The sequence below is a fragment of the Cyprinus carpio genome, chromosome A3, assembly GCF_018340385.1.
Source record: "Cyprinus carpio isolate SPL01 chromosome A3, ASM1834038v1, whole genome shotgun sequence".
NCBI classification, from domain to species: Eukaryota; Metazoa; Chordata; class Actinopteri; order Cypriniformes; family Cyprinidae; genus Cyprinus; species Cyprinus carpio.
Window position 1 is genome coordinate 17,576,998 of NC_056574.1, and position 18,398 is coordinate 17,595,395.

General features: G+C 38.1%; 1 protein-coding gene across 6 annotated transcripts in view; it reads left to right on the forward strand.

The window, feature by feature from the left end:
* The window catches only part of LOC109087162 (protein sidekick-1-like), a 290,401-nt gene that overhangs the window by 241,997 nt on the left and 30,006 nt on the right, over positions 1 to 18,398 (forward strand). For all 6 annotated transcript variants that reach the window (XM_042721155.1, XM_042721162.1, XM_042721169.1 and 3 more), the window contains 6 exons: positions 1,143 to 1,252; positions 2,820 to 2,970; positions 4,802 to 5,039; positions 6,817 to 6,932; positions 7,756 to 7,945; positions 14,274 to 14,372. In XM_042721155.1, coding sequence (XP_042577089.1) covers positions 1,143 to 1,252; positions 2,820 to 2,970; positions 4,802 to 5,039; positions 6,817 to 6,932; positions 7,756 to 7,945; positions 14,274 to 14,372 — 904 coding nt within the window. The remainder of the gene's footprint in view (positions 1 to 1,142; positions 1,253 to 2,819; positions 2,971 to 4,801; positions 5,040 to 6,816; positions 6,933 to 7,755; positions 7,946 to 14,273; positions 14,373 to 18,398) is intronic.

Sequence of the window (18,398 nt, forward strand, 5' to 3'; positions counted from 1 at the left end):
ATTTATTACATATGTTTAATGCAGTAATTTGTTAAATGCTTTATTGGAAGATATTTATTATGAAAAACAAACGAACTGAAAATCTTACTCTTCGGATTTATTTCCCTATCATCACTCTATTAGTGGGTAGAAAAAAAATAATAATACAGTGAACATCTTCCAGGGATTGTTCTAATCATTTGTTTTGGGTCTAGTACAATGTGTAACAGGAAGTCAGAGACGTTCAGATCCATATGCAGTAGTTTATTAAAGAATGGTCAGACAGGCAGAAATCAGGAACAGCATCAGGTGTGTCAAGGGATATCCAGAAACAGCAACAATACCAGGCAGAGGTCGGGGCAGACGGCAGAGAATCACAGGCAGTATAAACAATCCAAAGTCAGACACAGGAGGAACAAACACAAGGAGAAACACTCGGAATTGACAGACTGGGCTAGAACAATGTGAGTGTGGATGAGTGCAACCTTTATAGTGTCACTGATGGGAAACAGGTGAGGTTCAATAATGAGTTCCTAGGCAGGGGTTTATGGGAAATGAAATCCAGGGTGTACTGAGTCGTGTGAAAGTCTGTGTGGTGAATAAACGGATGTGCAGTGACCGGACCATGACACAATGACAGTACAAAAGCCAATTATTTTAAGATAATATGTTATCTTTAAAATAAAAATAATAATAGAGATAATACCAAAATAATTGGATTTTATATTGTTAGTTTTCTAAGACCATAAATGTGAAGAGTAAGATTTTTTAAACATTTAATACATATTTTAAGTTAGTACATTAACTTTCACCCTTAACATTTGTATGAATGGGTCTGTTTTAGAGAAAATAACACAAATGCCTTCATGTTTTAATATAGTGGTTCCCAATCCTGGTCCTGGAGAACCCCCAACACTGCACATTTTTGCTGTCTCTCTTATCTGACACACACATTTGAGGTCTTGGAGTCTTAAGTAACGAGCTGATGAGTTGAATCAGGGGTGTTTGAATAGGGAGACATCTAAAATGTGCAGTGTTGAGGGTTCTCCAGGACCAGGATTGGGAACCACTGTTTTAGTACATCCCTCACAAGAGGATCATAATATGTAGGGGTCATTGGTATTGTTGGCACTGATTGTAACAGCAGGGCTCTCTGTCTTCAGGTGGGCAGTATCGGTGAAGAGGAAGAGTGGAAGGTTTTGTACGTGAAAGAGAATGACCCTGAAGCTCAGCTGCTGGAGGTGCCCAATCTCACACCGTTCACACACTACAGGTCAGCGCTGTTTCTCTACAAACACACATTAACTGCATTAACACAGAAATCGCCATGTAAACAGCTTTTTCATTTACTTTAATCTGAATAAATACACATTTTAAGTGAGCCTAATGAAATTAAGCCATGTAGATTACTGCAATTACACTTGCATTACTGAAGACACGTATACAGTTTAATCAGATTATGATTCTGTGCCTGCATAAACAAATCGAGCGGTTCACAGTTCAAGTCAGCACACTATGGCAATGTTTTCGCTTTTGTATTTATGCCTCTGATCTTGTTATATTCTGCTTCTTTCCCTGAGGATTCCGTCAATTCATTCCTTTCTTCTTTCTTGTTCTTTCTGATCTTGACGTCTTTGTCTTATGCTGAAAAAAAAGACAATTGAACTTAGATTTGCTACAGAATTGCTGAGACATAGTGTGTGCGTGAAATCTATTTACACACAGAGAACACTTTATTTTATTCATGGACTTCAGAAATCACTACACACTGCAAGTTCTGCAAGTGACAGTCGCATCTAAATGATCTACTGTGTGTGTGTACAGAATACAACACGGTGAAAAATCACTCCAGAACTTGCGATGGTTGACATAGTGATAACCATAGCTACAATATAGCATATGGCATCTTGTGGATGTAAGTAACAAGCATGGATGCCAACTGTTTAACCTGTCTGGTGTTGTTTCTGCCAAAAGAAATAATAGAAACTAGAGACTTGTTAATATTTATAAACTGTTTTGTATATTTGCAAAATGCGATTCACAAATGCATAAGCCAATTCACATTCACCAGAAAAGTTTACATATTTGAAAACATCAATTCACAGTAAACTAATTCATATTCACAAAATATGATTACCAAATGCACAAGATTCACAAATGCAAAGCACAGTTCATAAATACCCAAGTTTGTTTGCACATTTCTGAAAGTTCCTGCATGCACAAATGAATTATTTCATCTACATTTGCAAATCATCATGTGTGTGAATCGCTGTGGATGGACATCCTCTTCAGCCAAGATGTGAGATTTCTATTCATCCAGTCATATTATTTAATATACTTGTAATCGTAATAGTGTGAAATTATACTTCTGTGTACTTTTACTATACTTATTTATAGATAGATAGATAGATAGATAGATAGATAGATAGATAGATTAATTTGAATATTGTCATATTTACGGCATGCCAATAATCGTATTATTTCACTCAGTGAATATAAAGATATTGCTGTTATCTAAACAGGTTTAATGTCTGACTTCATCCGTTTGTTTCAGACAGCTTGAATCATCTTTGAGCTTCATGATGAACTGCTTGCCTCTGTGTTTTTTTCTACTCTGCGATTTACGTCGGATCTTATGAATGTTGCCGCAGCCTCTCAATTTGTTCTGCTCACTGATAAACTTTGATTTCATGGTAATTGGTGCAGTTATAAAGTGAATTGCAGTGAGCACATGCCCCACACAGGGTTCCTCACAAACTCTACTGCCATCTACTTTCCCTTTGGGAAGTCTTACCAGTGTTAAGTTTTAACGAAGTGACTGATTAACTTGGTGGTTACAGGTTCCGAATGTGTCAGGTGAATATCGTGGGCCCGAGTCCGGTGAGCATGCCGTCCCGTGTAATTCAAACCCTGCAGGCTCCTCCAGACATGGCGCCTAGCAGCGTGACCGTGCGCACGGCCAGTGAGACCAGCCTCTGGCTACGCTGGGTGGTGAGTGGCATTGTGGTTAAAGATCTGGGCTGTAGCTTGTAGGATCAAACCCCCAAGAGGGGGAATTTATCACCACTCATTGTTACATTATCATCATTGGGACCTTAAGTGACCTCAGTTTGCTTCAGAGGGCTGTAGAGTTAAACAATACTCCTCAACTCATGAAGTGGAGTGTTTCATAACTATTTCAGTGACTTTTATCAATCAAATGGTTGCTTTTAAGATATAAGATACTTCAAAGTTTAATAGGTATAATTCAGCAGATTCATATCATCTCTGAGAAATATGAGGTAAGCTAAGTGCATTATATTCAATTGAGTTCATTCACTAATTCAAGGTCTTTCTTCATTTTTTTTCATTCACAGAAGTTAGAATGACAAGAAAAAAAGGATTCAAGGAAGCTATTACACTGTAACTTTCAGTCCTAGTGTTCTGACAGGCTGTCATTATCTTGTATCACACATGAATACAGGCTAGGATGTTGAAAGCAGGGTGTTTTAGGCATCTATCGATTTTCAGCTTATGTAAAGTCTGCTGACATGTGAGAGCTAGTGCCTAAATTGAGTTTCTCAAATTGAAGCTCTTTACCTGTCAAATTAAAAGCATATGAGAGCTGATGTTTTGCCAGTTTGTGACATCTTACTTATCTTTTGGCACCCAATCAAAATCGTTCAGTTGATTTTTTGGGGGGCACGTAAATGATGTAGCATTATTAAATATGCATATTAAATATAAATATGAGATTTATAGGAGTATGTATATTTAATTGGGCTAGGCTGAGCTCAGCTTGCTTGCATTAGCAATGATCAGGATGCTGCTGAGACTGTGTGTTATAGAGGCTGCACTGTTTATTTTACACTGTTTTTTTTTCTTTGTTTTTGTCTAATTTGTCTATTCTTTATTTTTAGTCCATTTTACCCTGAAGGGTATATCGTTCTAGTCAAGGAAAATAATATTTAAATTGAAGATACTGCTCAGAATTATATATATATAAAAAAAAAAAATGTGTCAATGGTAAAACTGTGTCAGTGTTCAAAAATTTTATAACACACTACACTAATAAAGTTTGGAGTTTGTAAGATTTTTGTAATGTTTTTGAAAGAAGTTCCTATGCTCACCAAGGCTGCATATATTTGATTAAAAATACAGTAAAAACAGTAATATTGTGAAGGTTTTTTTTTTTTTTTTTTTAAACTTAGTTTAAATATGTTGTAATTCCCGTGATGGTGAAGTCATTTATTTGAAATGGAAATCTTAATAAATGTTGACTTATTTAAGACATAATAAATGTCTGTACTGTCAATTTTGATTAAATTAATGTGTTCTCATTGAATAAAATTAGTAATTACTTACAAAAAGAAAAAAAAAATCTTACTGACCCCAAACTTTTGAATGGCAGTGTGTAACATAAAATGACCATAACAACATAAACATTTATTAATTTAAATATGTATAAATATATAAAAAGATTTGTTGCTATTACCAAAATACATGTTGTGAAAACTGTTCATTCGCTTCACCATCAGTCAAAAGGTGTATCATTAACTTTATGAATACAGATGATTAAGCTTATACAAGCAGTTCAGTGTTGAATTATTTAGATAAATTCTTTCTAGATTTTTCTTCTGCAGAAGACATTTTTAGTTAATTGTATTAGTTAATTTCTTGCAGTGCTGTTTTTTACTTGTCATTAAGTGTCTACTGGTTGTGTTCATTAAAATCTTTTTTTTCTCATCTTCATTACCGCTGATGAAATGAAAACACTCTATGTCAAGGAACATCTCTGTCAGTAATTCTGTTGACTTATTACAAGAGTGATGTTTCCTTGTAGCCACTGCCGGAGACCGAGTACAATGGAAACCCAGAGAGCGTGGGCTACAGGGTCAGAGTGTTGCGAGCGGACCAGCGGGATGAAGCCAGCACACGACTGGTGAACGACAGGCTGGAGAGGGAGATCACCCTGGAGGGTCTGGAGGAGTGGACCGAATACCAGTTGCAGATCCAGGCTTTTAATTCCATAGGCCCCGGACCCTGGAGTGAGCCCGTGAAGGGACGCACACGCGAGTCAGGTGAGGACACCCAGTCGAATACTAATACGGGTTGATGAGCCCAACGGGACACAGAGACATGTTTGCCACTGTAATGCAGAGGGAGCATCTTGGAATCTGCATGCTCAGGATAATCATGTTCTCAAATGTAAACAGGTGGTTCACAAATTGAAATTTTATTTCCTTTATGTGATCACCATAACAGCCCCTCACAACCCACTCATGCTGTCTGACTCGAGAGCTGCTCTGAATGCATGCCTACACTGCAGATAAGAAGCAAGGTGATTGGCTGCCTGATTTCGCTACTTATCTTTACCGCTGCTCCCTGCAAGATACACTCAAGAAAGATTTATGGCCCCAAATGGCTGCAGTGTAAACTTCAAAAATATGATGTTTAAAAGTGAAGTGTGTCATTTCTGTGCGACTGGTGCTATCAGACTGAATTGTAAATATGTTTAAATTTTTTTAAACAATGACAATGATGTTTACACATGCATAAGAAAGGGACACAAAGCTAGGTTTTTGTGGTTTGCTTGCAGGGCATTACTGTGCAGTTGTTGGGGTGTTTGAGCGATTGCTAGCCCAGGTCTAAAGAGGCCAGTGAAATACATCATTTTATTCAGTAAGGAGGCATTACATTGATCAAAAGTGACAGTAAAGACATTTATAATGTCATAAAACATTTCTATTTCAAATAAATGCAGTTATTTTGAACTTTCAAAGAATCATGTAAAATAAATGTATCACAGTTTCCACAAGAATATTAAACAGCACAACTGTTTTCAGCATTGATGATCATAAGAGAAGTTTCTTGAGCAGCAATTCGGTATATTAAAATGATTTCTGGAGGATCATGTGACATTGAAGACTGGAGTAATGCTGAAAATTCAGCTTTGCGTCACATGAATAAATTGCATTTAAAAATATATTAAAATATAAAATGGCTATTTTAAATAGCAATAGTATTTCAAATTATTTTTTACTGTATTATTGATCAAATAAATTCAGCCTTGGTGAGCATAAGATACTGTTAAAAAACATTTAAAAAATCTCAATGTCCCCAGACTTTTGAACGTTAATGAACTAGTAAATCTAACAGTTTTTTTTTTACTTCCCATTTAATTATATTTCCACAACGTAAAAAAATAGTAAATCTGATCACTTTAAGTAAGAGTCAGCCTCCTCTTAACAAGCCACAATATTTGAGAAGTTTCTTTGAATCCATAACCTTTAGTATGAGCAAGCACCACTAATGACTGTTTAAAAAAAAAAAAAGTTTTAAACATCCTCACTGTCTTCCACGGTTTTGCATGAGCAGGTTATCTCACCCCAAACTTATCCAGTTGGTCAAATAATGAATAGATAAATCAATGTCAATGTTGTTATGCCCAAAAAAGTTGTGCTGCTCAAACAGATTGCAATTCCATTTGGTGCCACTAGTGGGTCATCATTTAGAAGGCGGCACTTAGATAATTGTAATCAGAAAATGAAGTTCATCTGTGGAGGGAGTCATTATATAATTGTGTGGCTAATATCCGACATGTAGGGATGTTCTGGACTGCCCGTGCTGCCTGATATGAGGCCTAGTGTTAAAGGTTTGCTATCTTTTAGTGGTCTGTTCACTGTCTCCTCACGCCTGTACTGTTGTTTGCTGCTCACGCTAATGCTGTTTGCTTTCTTTTTTCCCTTATGACATTGGAGAGGTGACTAATCCCCGTGAGTTTACTCAGTACTCGGGGCCATGTGTTAAGGCACTGTGCGATAAGGGAGTGTGATTTGTCTTTCTCTGTTTGCGTAGTGCCATCGGGGGCTCCGGAAAATGTGACGGTGGAGGCCATGAGCTCCAGTCGCATCCTGGTTACCTGGGGCCCAGTTCCTGAGCACGAGCAGAACGGCAACATCCTCGGATACAAGGTGGTTACTCATGAGAAAAGCTTCTGCCTTGTTGTTTTATTTATTACATTCTTTGTGATTTCACACAAATGAAAATGACCTCACACTGATGTGAAGTTTTCTGAAACAATGTCTGCTGAAGGAGCTCTTGGCTCAGTATAATAAGTGTCCCAGAAGTGAATAAAGGTTTTTTCATGTAAGATCAAGCCATTTAAACTGTGTTCTGTATGATGAAATGACATGAAAGATTTGATGTTTTTCCCTCTTGAGGAAAAGAGGCATTGTTTTTATTCTTCACTGAAACCCAACATTTCCTATAATAACTAACCATTGCAGCTGTACTATACATTTCTCAAACTTTCTTAAACCATTAAATATATATATATTTTTACATAGATTTTACATTTCACATTTCTTGTGCCATTGCCATTTTGCCTTTCCTTTAAGTACATTTAGAAAACAATTCAAATATTATTGTTTGTTAATGTTTGTTCCAGTATCTTTTCATTTTAAGTAATGGAATGGTTTAATAATGAGTTCATTGAAAGTCTGACCCATGCAGAAAGACAAATATTTGCAGCTAGATCTTGATATGAATCCATGTGTTCAGAGAAGCTTCTCTGGTTTAAAGTCAACAGTAATTAAGGCAGGAGGCTTTATAGAGAAAAAAACAGCCTGCTGAACAGTGGCCCCAGAGGAACAAACCTCCTGCCATTCAGCTTTACTAACAGCTATCCCTGTGTGTGTCCATTTAATGCGATCTTAAATTAAAGTCAGTCACAATCACAAAATCACACAACAGTGATGTGAGCTATAATACTGCTTAATATGCTTATTCTTTCAGGTTATGTACAAAGAGAAAGACTCCGGTTCGGAGGCACAGGTCAGCGTGGTTAAAGGCAATCTGACGCAGTCTGTCTTACTGAGGAACCTGCGTAAATACGTCCAATACGAAATCCAAGTTTTGGCTTTCACACGAATCGGAGATGGGCAGCTCAGCAGGCCACCGGTCCTGGAGAGGACCAAGGATGATGGTGAGCAACTTTTCATATTTCACCACTAAGATTCAATTTAATGACCACACAGAGAGTTTAAACGAGCACTTCTCCAAAAATTCTGTCATTATTTACCCACTTTCATGTCATTCCAAACAGTATGTTGTTTGTTTATTTTTGGTTTTTCTTGTGGAACATAAAATAATTTTTAATGCAGCTCATCAAAAACAGTTCACAGTCACCTCATCTGTTCATCAGGCTGCAAAAAAAAACAAAACAAAACACCATCTTAAAAGAAATCATCAACGTCTGCGCAATATTCCAAGTTTTCTGATGCTTTGTGTGAGGAACAATATAAATATTTATTCTCTGATAGTCTTTATGCTAGTGATCTGTGAGAAATGCTGTGATCATTGAGTAAAGTGAGACTTGTGTGCTGGTACTACTTAAGGTGTGTGTGTGTGTGTGTGTGTGTGTGTGTGTGTGTGTGTGTGTGTGTGTGTGTGTGTGTGTGTGTGTGTGTGTGTGTATAATTTGTGTTACTAAAACATCACTTAACTTTTATTGTTTTAAAAAAGCCCACCTTAAGAATTTTTTAAAATACAGTATTTATTTTTTTGTTCCAGGAAAGAAAGCCATACAGGTTTGAAACCCATGAAGATGAATAATGACCAAATTTTCATTTTTCAATAAAGTACCCCTTTAATGCTGTAACTCTGTTTTATGTGCACACTCCTTGACCAAGCAGTGTAAGTTTATGAGCTGTCATGAGTAATGGCCATTTGCTCTGCGCACAAGATTGCACAGATTGATGTGGCCTTGGATTTTAAAGAATAAAAAAAGATGAGATGGCGTTTAGTCTTAGGCTCTTTCAGACTCTTTTTTGAAGGTCTTCAATAGCTTTTGAAGCTTCATTTGTTTTGGTGTACACTCTGTGCCTTTGCATTCGCTTAAAGCCGGGATCAGACTACAGGAGTTTTTAAATCCTAACCCATTACGAAATCTGGTTGCATGAAACATGAAAACATGATTGATATGATCAAGGCGGCCCCGATTTGCGTGCGAGCAGATCAGGAGGTGCAAGATTCAATCTGTAATCACCTCACATTACCAGATAATCTGTGAACATCGGAACCCCCCAATGTCCTCAACAAGATTTTTTTTCTCAGATTTTCGGGAGGGGGAAATCAGGGATAAATCAGCCTAAAACTCCTGTTGTGTGAGCCCGGCTTTAGTTAATTCGCTCACTGTCTTTTTTAAGACTAGATTTGATATTAGACGGAAACTGATACAGTAAACATAATACAGAGGATGGCCTCCAAATGTAAGGCTGATGATACACGGGGCAACTTTTTGAGCAGTGTTGCTGGGCAACTTTGGGCAGTGTTCATCAGCCTCAAATAGACTTTGAAGGGCTGGCTGAATTTGAGAAATGAAAGCTTTCTGAAGAGCGGTATGATAAGTTTGCTCTCCATTACAACAGTGATTCTCTCCGGTCAGGATTACAGACAGATAACAGTTGAAACTAATGCACTCTTATATGATTGCTACACAGCCAACAAGGCCATAAGGGACAGACTACAGCAGAAACATGTTTTTGGGAAATGGCACAAATAAGGCCTCCCTCAAGGTTGTTCCGGAGAAACAACTGATATACGCATTGTACAATGAGATTTGTCAGATAAAGCAATATAGTGTGCACATATGAAGTGCTGAATTGTAATTTATCTCTTGTTCAAAGCTGATTTAATTCATTCAATCATGTTATACTTGGAAACTTATATTTAATATAAGCCATCTGCCATCAGTTCTTTACTTAGAAATTATTTTTGTTATCTAGATATCTCAACGGAAAAGGAGGAATAAAATATATTATTGAGCTAGACTATACCACACATGCAAGACTAAGGCAAATGAAATGTAATAGACTACAAATCATCCATTTGAAAACCCATATCAGCCAATTACTAATGTGGATATTGAGAGGGACAACTATCTTATTTTTGATTAAAGTTCCAACACTTGTTTTCTTGCAAAAACATCACTCTATAATCCATAACAAAACTGAATCAAACATGCAATTCAAATATATCTATCTATAAGATATAAATGCTGCAATGATGTGAATATCTTAGTTCTCATGCCTGGATCATGTAATTTGTGTGTATGGTACTGTTAATGTAAATATTATAAGTCATAAGCTAAAACAACACCGTTACTGAATCACACACATCACATTGCTCAGTTTTGTGCAGTTTTGCTTGCCTCACAAACGAAGAATCTTATTACGAGAGAGGATGTCATAGGGGATAGCAATAGAAGCCTTTTCCCCCAGCTTTTAAGAGCCATTTAAAGAAGCCCTCTATGTGAAATACAGGGGTCAGCCCTTAATCCAGCCAGCTACAGAGTCACATTAATGGAGTCTGCACGCCTGCGGTCAGCTCTGAATAAGAGATAACAGATCTCTTTTAAACGTGGCTGTAAATGGAGCTCCCCCTTGACAGATTCAGAGAGCTTGGGCCATTTCACCACCGCACTTTTATGATGGAAGCACAGGGCCCGGGCAGCAAGTCCCCCCTTCTGTGCTCACTCGACCTTGGCAGCAATTATCTGTGTGTTTGCCTTTTAAATTCCCCTCCAGAACAGACCTCATTAAGGACTGATGGTGCAGCACCATTTTATCCAGGCCCTGGATGTTGTACGCAGGGGGTTGCAGATGCCACAGGATGTCCATCCCATTTCGGCCGGACGTGAGTGATTGTCCTGGCTTTGTCTGCAAACCTAAACATCCTAATTTGATTTAATCAGAGCCTTATCAGCAAAGCAGGCAGCAAATTGGACGTTTCTTTTTTGAGCTGCGATTAAATTAGTCTGCCTTGAAGTCGTTAGAGTTTGCACGTCTCTGAAAAGATTGGCAGGAAAGTGTGTTTATTAGTGACTCACTTAAAGAAGTAATTAATAAACAGATTTTCTAATTGAAGATTCACGCAGAGTAAATGCACTCGAGTCATGAGTCGCACATTACAAGTAGTTAAAAGACTCCTCATGTGCATGTAATCTCCATATAAACCTCGTGGCTTGAGGAGGGCTGATAGCAGGATGATGAATGTTAGCAATACATTGGCAAGGGAAAGAGGCATCTTGGGAAAAGCACGCTCTACTGTAAGAGGTTCTTCTTGTGGACATGTGTCCCTACGGACCAACACACTATGACTGCAAAAAGCAATACAAATCAAATTGCTGTCAGATGTGTTAGATTTATAAGTTCCTTAATGTCCAGGAAATGAAACACAGAATCTGCCTAACCGACCGCATCGACTGGAGGAATCCAGAGAGAATTAAGGAAGCGGTCGAGAGACGGCACAACGTTGATTGTGTTTGTTCCACATTTGTACAGCACGGCGATTCTCATACAAAACAGCAGCGGTGTGTTCGCAGTGTCATTTCCTGCTTATGTGTTTGTGTGTGTACCTCAGGCACAGCACCGGCCCACCTCCATTATTGGATTCTCTCCATGTTATCTGTCGCTCCACAGGTGTCCTCTTAGTGGATGTATAGGCCTGTCAAAGATGCCTTGGAGAGAGGGGAAAGTATGTATGTTTAGAGGTGAGACACATCAGCAGGGGAAGGAAACATCCTCCTTAATCAAGGCCTTTGGCAGAGCCCTCTTTTAGCACCGGTGGCACACTGTGTCCTTCAGAGTAGGGCACAACAGTCATTACATTCTCCAGTCATAATAGGTCTCCTCTTGTAGGCAACAGATCACCCCTTGGAAATGTTTAGCTCCAGTCTTAACATACAATGATAGATCTCTGGTCATCTAGCGAAGCATGTGACTCAGTGGTGGCCTGCTTTAGGAGGGGTAGAGTGAGTTGGTGTGCCATGTGGCAGCACACATGGACCAGCATGGATCTAAATACTCTGGTCAAGGACAAGACGAGCAGATTTTGCAGCTTGCTGGCCGACAGCTAATCATTAGTACTGTTTGCTAGAGCAGATTTGAATTAACAAACCACACACACTCTAAGTAGACTTTGGCATGTAACTCATGCGTATGAATTATACTTCAAATCGCATGGCTTGTAGAGTAATTTCTAGAGACCAGTACTGCTCTGAGCACCTTAGCAACCACATAGCAACACCCTATCAACCACATTCTGTAGTAATGTGCTAACAACCTCTTGGAACTATAGAAATTGCATAGCAACACTTTGGCAACCAGCCATAACATTGTAACATTGTACTAACTACCACTCAGAACATTTAACAACTGCATAGCAACACCTTGACAACCACCCACAACACCCTAGCAACCACATTCTGTAGTAATGTGCTAACAACCACTTAGAATATCTCAAGAAATATCATAGTAACACTGTAGCAACTGTAATCCACTCACAACATTGAATCATTGTGCTAACAACCACTCAGAACACTTTAGCGATCGCATAGCAAGACCTTGACAACCACCTACAACATTCTAACAATCTCATAATAATGTGCTAATAATGACTCAAAACATCTGAGAAACTACACAGCAATACTTTGGCAACCGCTTATAACACCTCATTATCATACTAACAATCACTCAGAACACATTAGCAGCTGTGTAGCAATGCCTTGACAACCACTCACAACATCTAGCAACATAACAAATTCCTGGCAGTCAGCCCCAATACCCTAGAAACTTCATAACAACATTATAACAACCCCTCAGAACTTCTTACCCACATAGCAACACCCTAACATTGACCTACAACCCCAATATCCACTCAGAATACAATGGCATTGTGCTAATAACCACTCAGAATGTCATAGCAGCCACATAGCACCACTCTGGCAAACACCTAAACTACCAAGTAACCACTCAGAATGCAATAGCAACATACTGACAACCACACGGACCTTCTTAGCAGCCACATAGCAACACCCTAGCAACCACATTCTGTAGTAATGTGCTAACAACCACTTAGAGCATCTCAAGAAATTACAAAGCAACAATCTGGCAACCACCCATAACACTGTAACATTGTGCAAACAACCACTCAGAACACTTTTGCAACTGCATAGCAACACCTTGACAACCACTCACAACATTCTAGCAACCACATAAGCCTTGTTCAGACCGTCAGTCTAATTTTTGTTTATCTGATTGGAATCCGATCTAAATGATTGACTGTCTTACTCAATATCTGCATTGGTTTCTATGGCAATGACGGTATGTCTATGCTAAAAACAACAATAAGAGCAATAAAGTTTGCAATAAAAATTATTGATTATAATAAGGGATAACAATATTACGCCTTATAAGGCAGCGGCAGAAAGGTAGGAAGCTGCATTCACGGCTATATTTTTTGCTGCTGTCTCCACCGGTCTCAAAACTCAAAAAGGTGGGTAGACTAGCAGATTATTGTCATTTTCCGCTTGACTTGCCACTCGCATCAACACAACCTTCGTTTCTGCAAGGACGTCCAGCATGTTTTCTACAAACAACACCTGACGTGTTTACTTTTTACATGGCCTGAGAATGTGAAAAAGCTATGCAAAATCCGATCTGTGCGGTCAGATTGAAACATATTTCCAGAAATTTTATATGAATAGGATTTCAAACCACATATGAATGTAGCTCGAAATGGATTTGTAAAAATCGCATTTCATGTAATTCGTTGCCGTTCAGACTATCTAAATATGATCGGTTTTCAATCGGATTTTGGCTGACAGTCTGAACTAGGCTATAGCAAATCCCTGGCAAACATTCACAATGTCCTAGCAGCTACTATACTATAGAAACATGCTGGGACCACTCAGAACTTCTTAACATCAACATAGCAACACTCAGTGGCAATATGCAACCAATTACTAATGCACCACTAATAATTAGTTCATGCTTCACATCATTTTTATGGTATAGTGGATCCGTGTACAGTATTTCTGTGCACAGGTGGATGGAACACGAGCGCTCACTCTTACATCTGACTTTATCCACTGATGAGATTTAGTCTGGAATATGTTCATTAAACTGCCATAGTTTGAGTGCTGTCATAACTGTCTCTTTTTCTCCTCATCTCTCATGTTTTTGTCTTCTTATGAATGTTACATGTTTTTGTTGTTGTCCTTTTCAAACCAGTTTTTTTTTTTTATAATGACCTTATCCTGACGTAAATACCATTTCAGAGGCTGTCTCGGAGGGCTGCTGCTGCTTTGAAAGCTAAATAACCTCTATTAAAGCTCTGACTTGGGCTTGTTATTTAGCTATAATTCAAGAGAAAGCTTTAGAGTTCTTTAAGGTGTATAGGTGTTGTAATTACTGAAAGAGTCGTGTAATGATAAAATCTCAGCTTTGGCCTCTCCTTTTCCCCTTCAATAGTTCCCGGACCACCTATGAGACTTGTGTTCCCGGAGGTGCGTCTGACAGAAGTGAGGGTGGTCTGGCAGCCCCCTGTGGACCCCAATGGCATAATTATGGGTAAGAGAAATAATAGGTCAATTCCTTCTCTTATACACTGAAGAAATTAAATGTAGAACAAATTGAGATTTTGCCTTTTTCCCAACATATCCTTATCATATTATTACACTACTGTTTAAAAGTCAGTAAGAATTTTTTAAATAATATTTTTATTTAGCAAGCACTCATTCAGTTGATCAGTAGTCACAATAAGAATTTTACATTCTTTTAAAAAAAAAAAATTATGAATTAATTACATATACGTCAAATGAATGTTGTTCTCTTGAACTTTCTGTTAATTAATTAATTCCAAATACATGTATCACAGTTTCCAAAAAAAATTAAGCAGCACAACTATTTTCAACATTGATAATAATCAGAAATGTTTTTTTGAGCAGTAAATAAGCATATTAAAATGATTTCTGAAGGATCGTGTGACACTGAAGACTGGAGTAATGATGCTGAAAATTCAGTTTACATCACAGGAATAAATTGTATTTTAAAATACATTACAATAAAAAACAGTGTACAATTTGTAATAATATTTCACAATATTACTGTTTTCACTGTACTTTGATCAAATAAATGCAGCCTTGGATGACCATGAATTAACTTCTTTAATAAACTGTACTTATTTTTCACTAAATTAGTTTCAGCCATTTTTAATACTTATTTGAAGTATTAAAGTGGACAGGCATACTTATTTTAAGTTGACAGGCATAATAACCGACAACTTAGGAAGTGATTTGTCTGACTAATTTAGTACATGATTCAGACTTATCCTAGTTCTGTCAGGACCACTATCGTCAAAGATAACTTACAAGTAGCATACATTTTAGGTGGGGGGTATGGTTCTGTTCTACAGCTTGCATGGATAGGAGCAGGGAGAGCAAAAATAACTCTACTAGGGTAAACAGAACAGAACCAACATTAAAAATCAATATATCATAAATAATTAATTTACCAACTGATCAAATCAAAAACCAACAAAAAACAGAAGAAATATCCAATGCCAAGTCCTGACTGGACAAGAGGAGGAGCTGGGGATGGAGGTGGGTGATTAGCTCCTGAGCAAAGTGATAGCTGCTGAATAATGACTGAAAGGACCTATTAAAGGGAATTATGATTGGTGTCGTATTCCTATTGGTAGATGTGGATCAGCTGAGTGTCAGCTGATGCGAGCTTGACTAACGTGACCTGCCAGAGCTAATGCTACGCTCCATGTCTGTATTCAGTCTTATTCCCCAGTCAGCTTGACTGATTCAGTCCAATAAATGTGTTGAGCTGCTTATATTTTCTTTTATGTTAGGAACAGAATACTTTGATTTATTGTGATTTTTTTATTTTTTATTTTTACACATATTGCCATTCTTCTCATGAGAATGTTCTCGGTTGACCCATGTAGCCTGGATTCAAGGGGGAAATCTGCTTTCATGTAATTCACCTAACATTAAAAACTGTCTCCTCAGTACTTGATCTGGCCTACATGAGAGCGTGAAATGCATTGGACTGGCAGTATCTGGCTCAGAGCAGAGCCTGTTTCTTTCCTCCGCTTTGTGAATGAAGCCATGTCACCGTGCACCTGAGACTAATTCCTCATACGGGAAGAAGGAACCGGAGAGGAGAAAATCCCTGCGTTTTAATGAGATTAGTCTGACTAACACCTCAAGTGAATGAAGCTAAGAATAGCTGCCTGCCAAATCATGCTGCCTGTGCATATCACACCAGAGAAGAATACACGCAATCTCAGCGATGCAAAGATGAGATCCAAACATATTGATAGACTTTCGTTGATAGAATCCTATTCACCAAGCATTAATTTTTAATACAGTTAGGTCAGTTTAGCATTTTGATGATGTTTGGGGAAAATTGGGACTTTGTTATGGTGTGTATATTGTAGAAAAATGAGATTGAAAGCATATGACTGGTTCATTTTAGTCTAGAATGTGGCACAGCATGACTGTTTACCCAGAAGTCTTGAAAAAGCCAGTAAATCTATGATGGAAAATGCAGCTTAAGATACTATAGCTTTGTTTTCTGGAACATGAGAGCTAGTTTTTACTGTAGCTGCAAAACCGGTCATTAGCTATTGTCCCCCAAAATGTGTAAACAATGTGGTTTGTTGGAAAATATCACCCATCATATCTGGCCAACAAAAGATCATTATTTGTGCAATTTCGTTTGGGGATGTTAAGGCCAAAAAAAAAAAAAATTGCAAACTTTATCTAGCCATAGTTACGTAAACATATCAGTTATCTTAAAAAAAAAAAAAAAAAAACTGAATGCACCCTCTGTAAGTAGTCTTAAATAGTTTTCTTTGTATTTTGCTGCAAAAAGATACAGAACAAAACATAGTAGTAAAAAAATGGCTTTTTAAAATATCCCAAATAAAGGATTATATTAAAAGAGAGACTGCTTTGTAGCAGTAGAAGTATGAAATAATTAGTTTTCCTAAATTAAAACTCCTTTCATCATATGCTCACAATCATGTGTCTCTATCCGTTAAACACAAGGACATGAGAGGATGGCGACTGCAACTGTCAAGCTGCAAAACTACAATAAAAGCGATGATTTTTTTGCAGTTCTTATGCTTGCTTTGTGTGGAAAACAGCCCAAAATTTGAGACATATTCACTCAAAATAATGCAAACCTCTTTGGTTCGCACATCTCTTGTCAGCGCAGTTTATTTAAATGTTTGTAAGTGAAGTATGGAAGTCTCTCTACAATGCTTCTCTCACTTTGTCCATCATCTTGCACCAGTTAATGCAAGTCCAAAACAAAAAAAAAAAACAGCTACCAGCTTAGGCTGGATTTTCCAGCAGAGACTTTTGTTTACAGCAAAGCCTAAATGTAATCCCATTTTCAAAGCTCCTGAAAAATGCTGTTAAAGTCCGTGGCTGGGAATGGGAGTTTGCTTTGGATTTTGCAGCAGATCAAATAGTTTCACTTAATCTGACTCCAGCTGCCCCACTCAAACACAAAAAAACAGAAGGGTTCGACAAAGGAACTGCACAGAAAATGGCATGCTAAATCAAACTGAGACGTGTGTTGTGAACATAAGCTAAATAGATGTAAAGGCAGTAAAGGTTCCCCGCCAACGGAACCTGGTTAATTACATCAACACCGCAGCGCTCCCAGATGAACATGCCACACGCACAGTGTTATTTCGCACTCTGTTTCCATGTCATACTTCAGCAGATCAAGAGATGCTGGTTATGTAGATTGAAGTCACAGAGAGAGCTCTTTAAAAGAGAGGAACGAGATTTCCCGGCATGCCTCTAATTGCTGCATCTCGTAGAAAGGCAATGCACTGAAAGCAGATGTTGATGAGAATGCGCTTACTGAGATTCAGTGACTGTTTGTGTGTGTGTGTGTGTGTGTGTGTGCGTGTGTGTGTGTGTGTGTGTGTGTGTGTGTGTGCAATTTTTGTCATTACCAAAAAAACTTTGCAAGTTTTTGGTGATGTTAACAGCACAAAATTGCACACATTAGGTTGTCATAGTTAAGTTGACAGCAGATATATTCATGGTTTTTTTAAATATATATATATATATATTCTTTGTAATTAAAAAAGAAAAAAAAAACTCTTACATTATTCTCTGTGTACTTTGTTTCAAAAATACAGAGCATTTTAATTGTACAAATGGTTTTTATAATATCCATAATAAAAAGAGGCATCCCGAAGAAAGGTAAAACATTGAAAGCCAGTGTTGATGAGAACACAGCTTGCTGAGATTCAGTGGCAGAGCACAGGGCTTTACTGCGCTTTCTGCCGGGGCACTGCCCTTGTGAGTGTTTTTGCTGGCCGCTGCAGGACTGGTAATCACTGGGCAATGAATGAAGAAAATAGAGCTGCTGGAGTTTGTGAGGTGGTGACCTAGCCAATCACATGGGCTGATGCCCTCACAGTGGAAACCCCTTGCCAAAAGCAAAGCCCTAATAAACAATGCATGGGTCAGAGCCCGTCGGAGCCACGCAAGCGCTGAGCGAAAGGGCTGTTTTCTGCCCACGGTACTCTCCGTATCTCTAGAAATATAGACACTGACA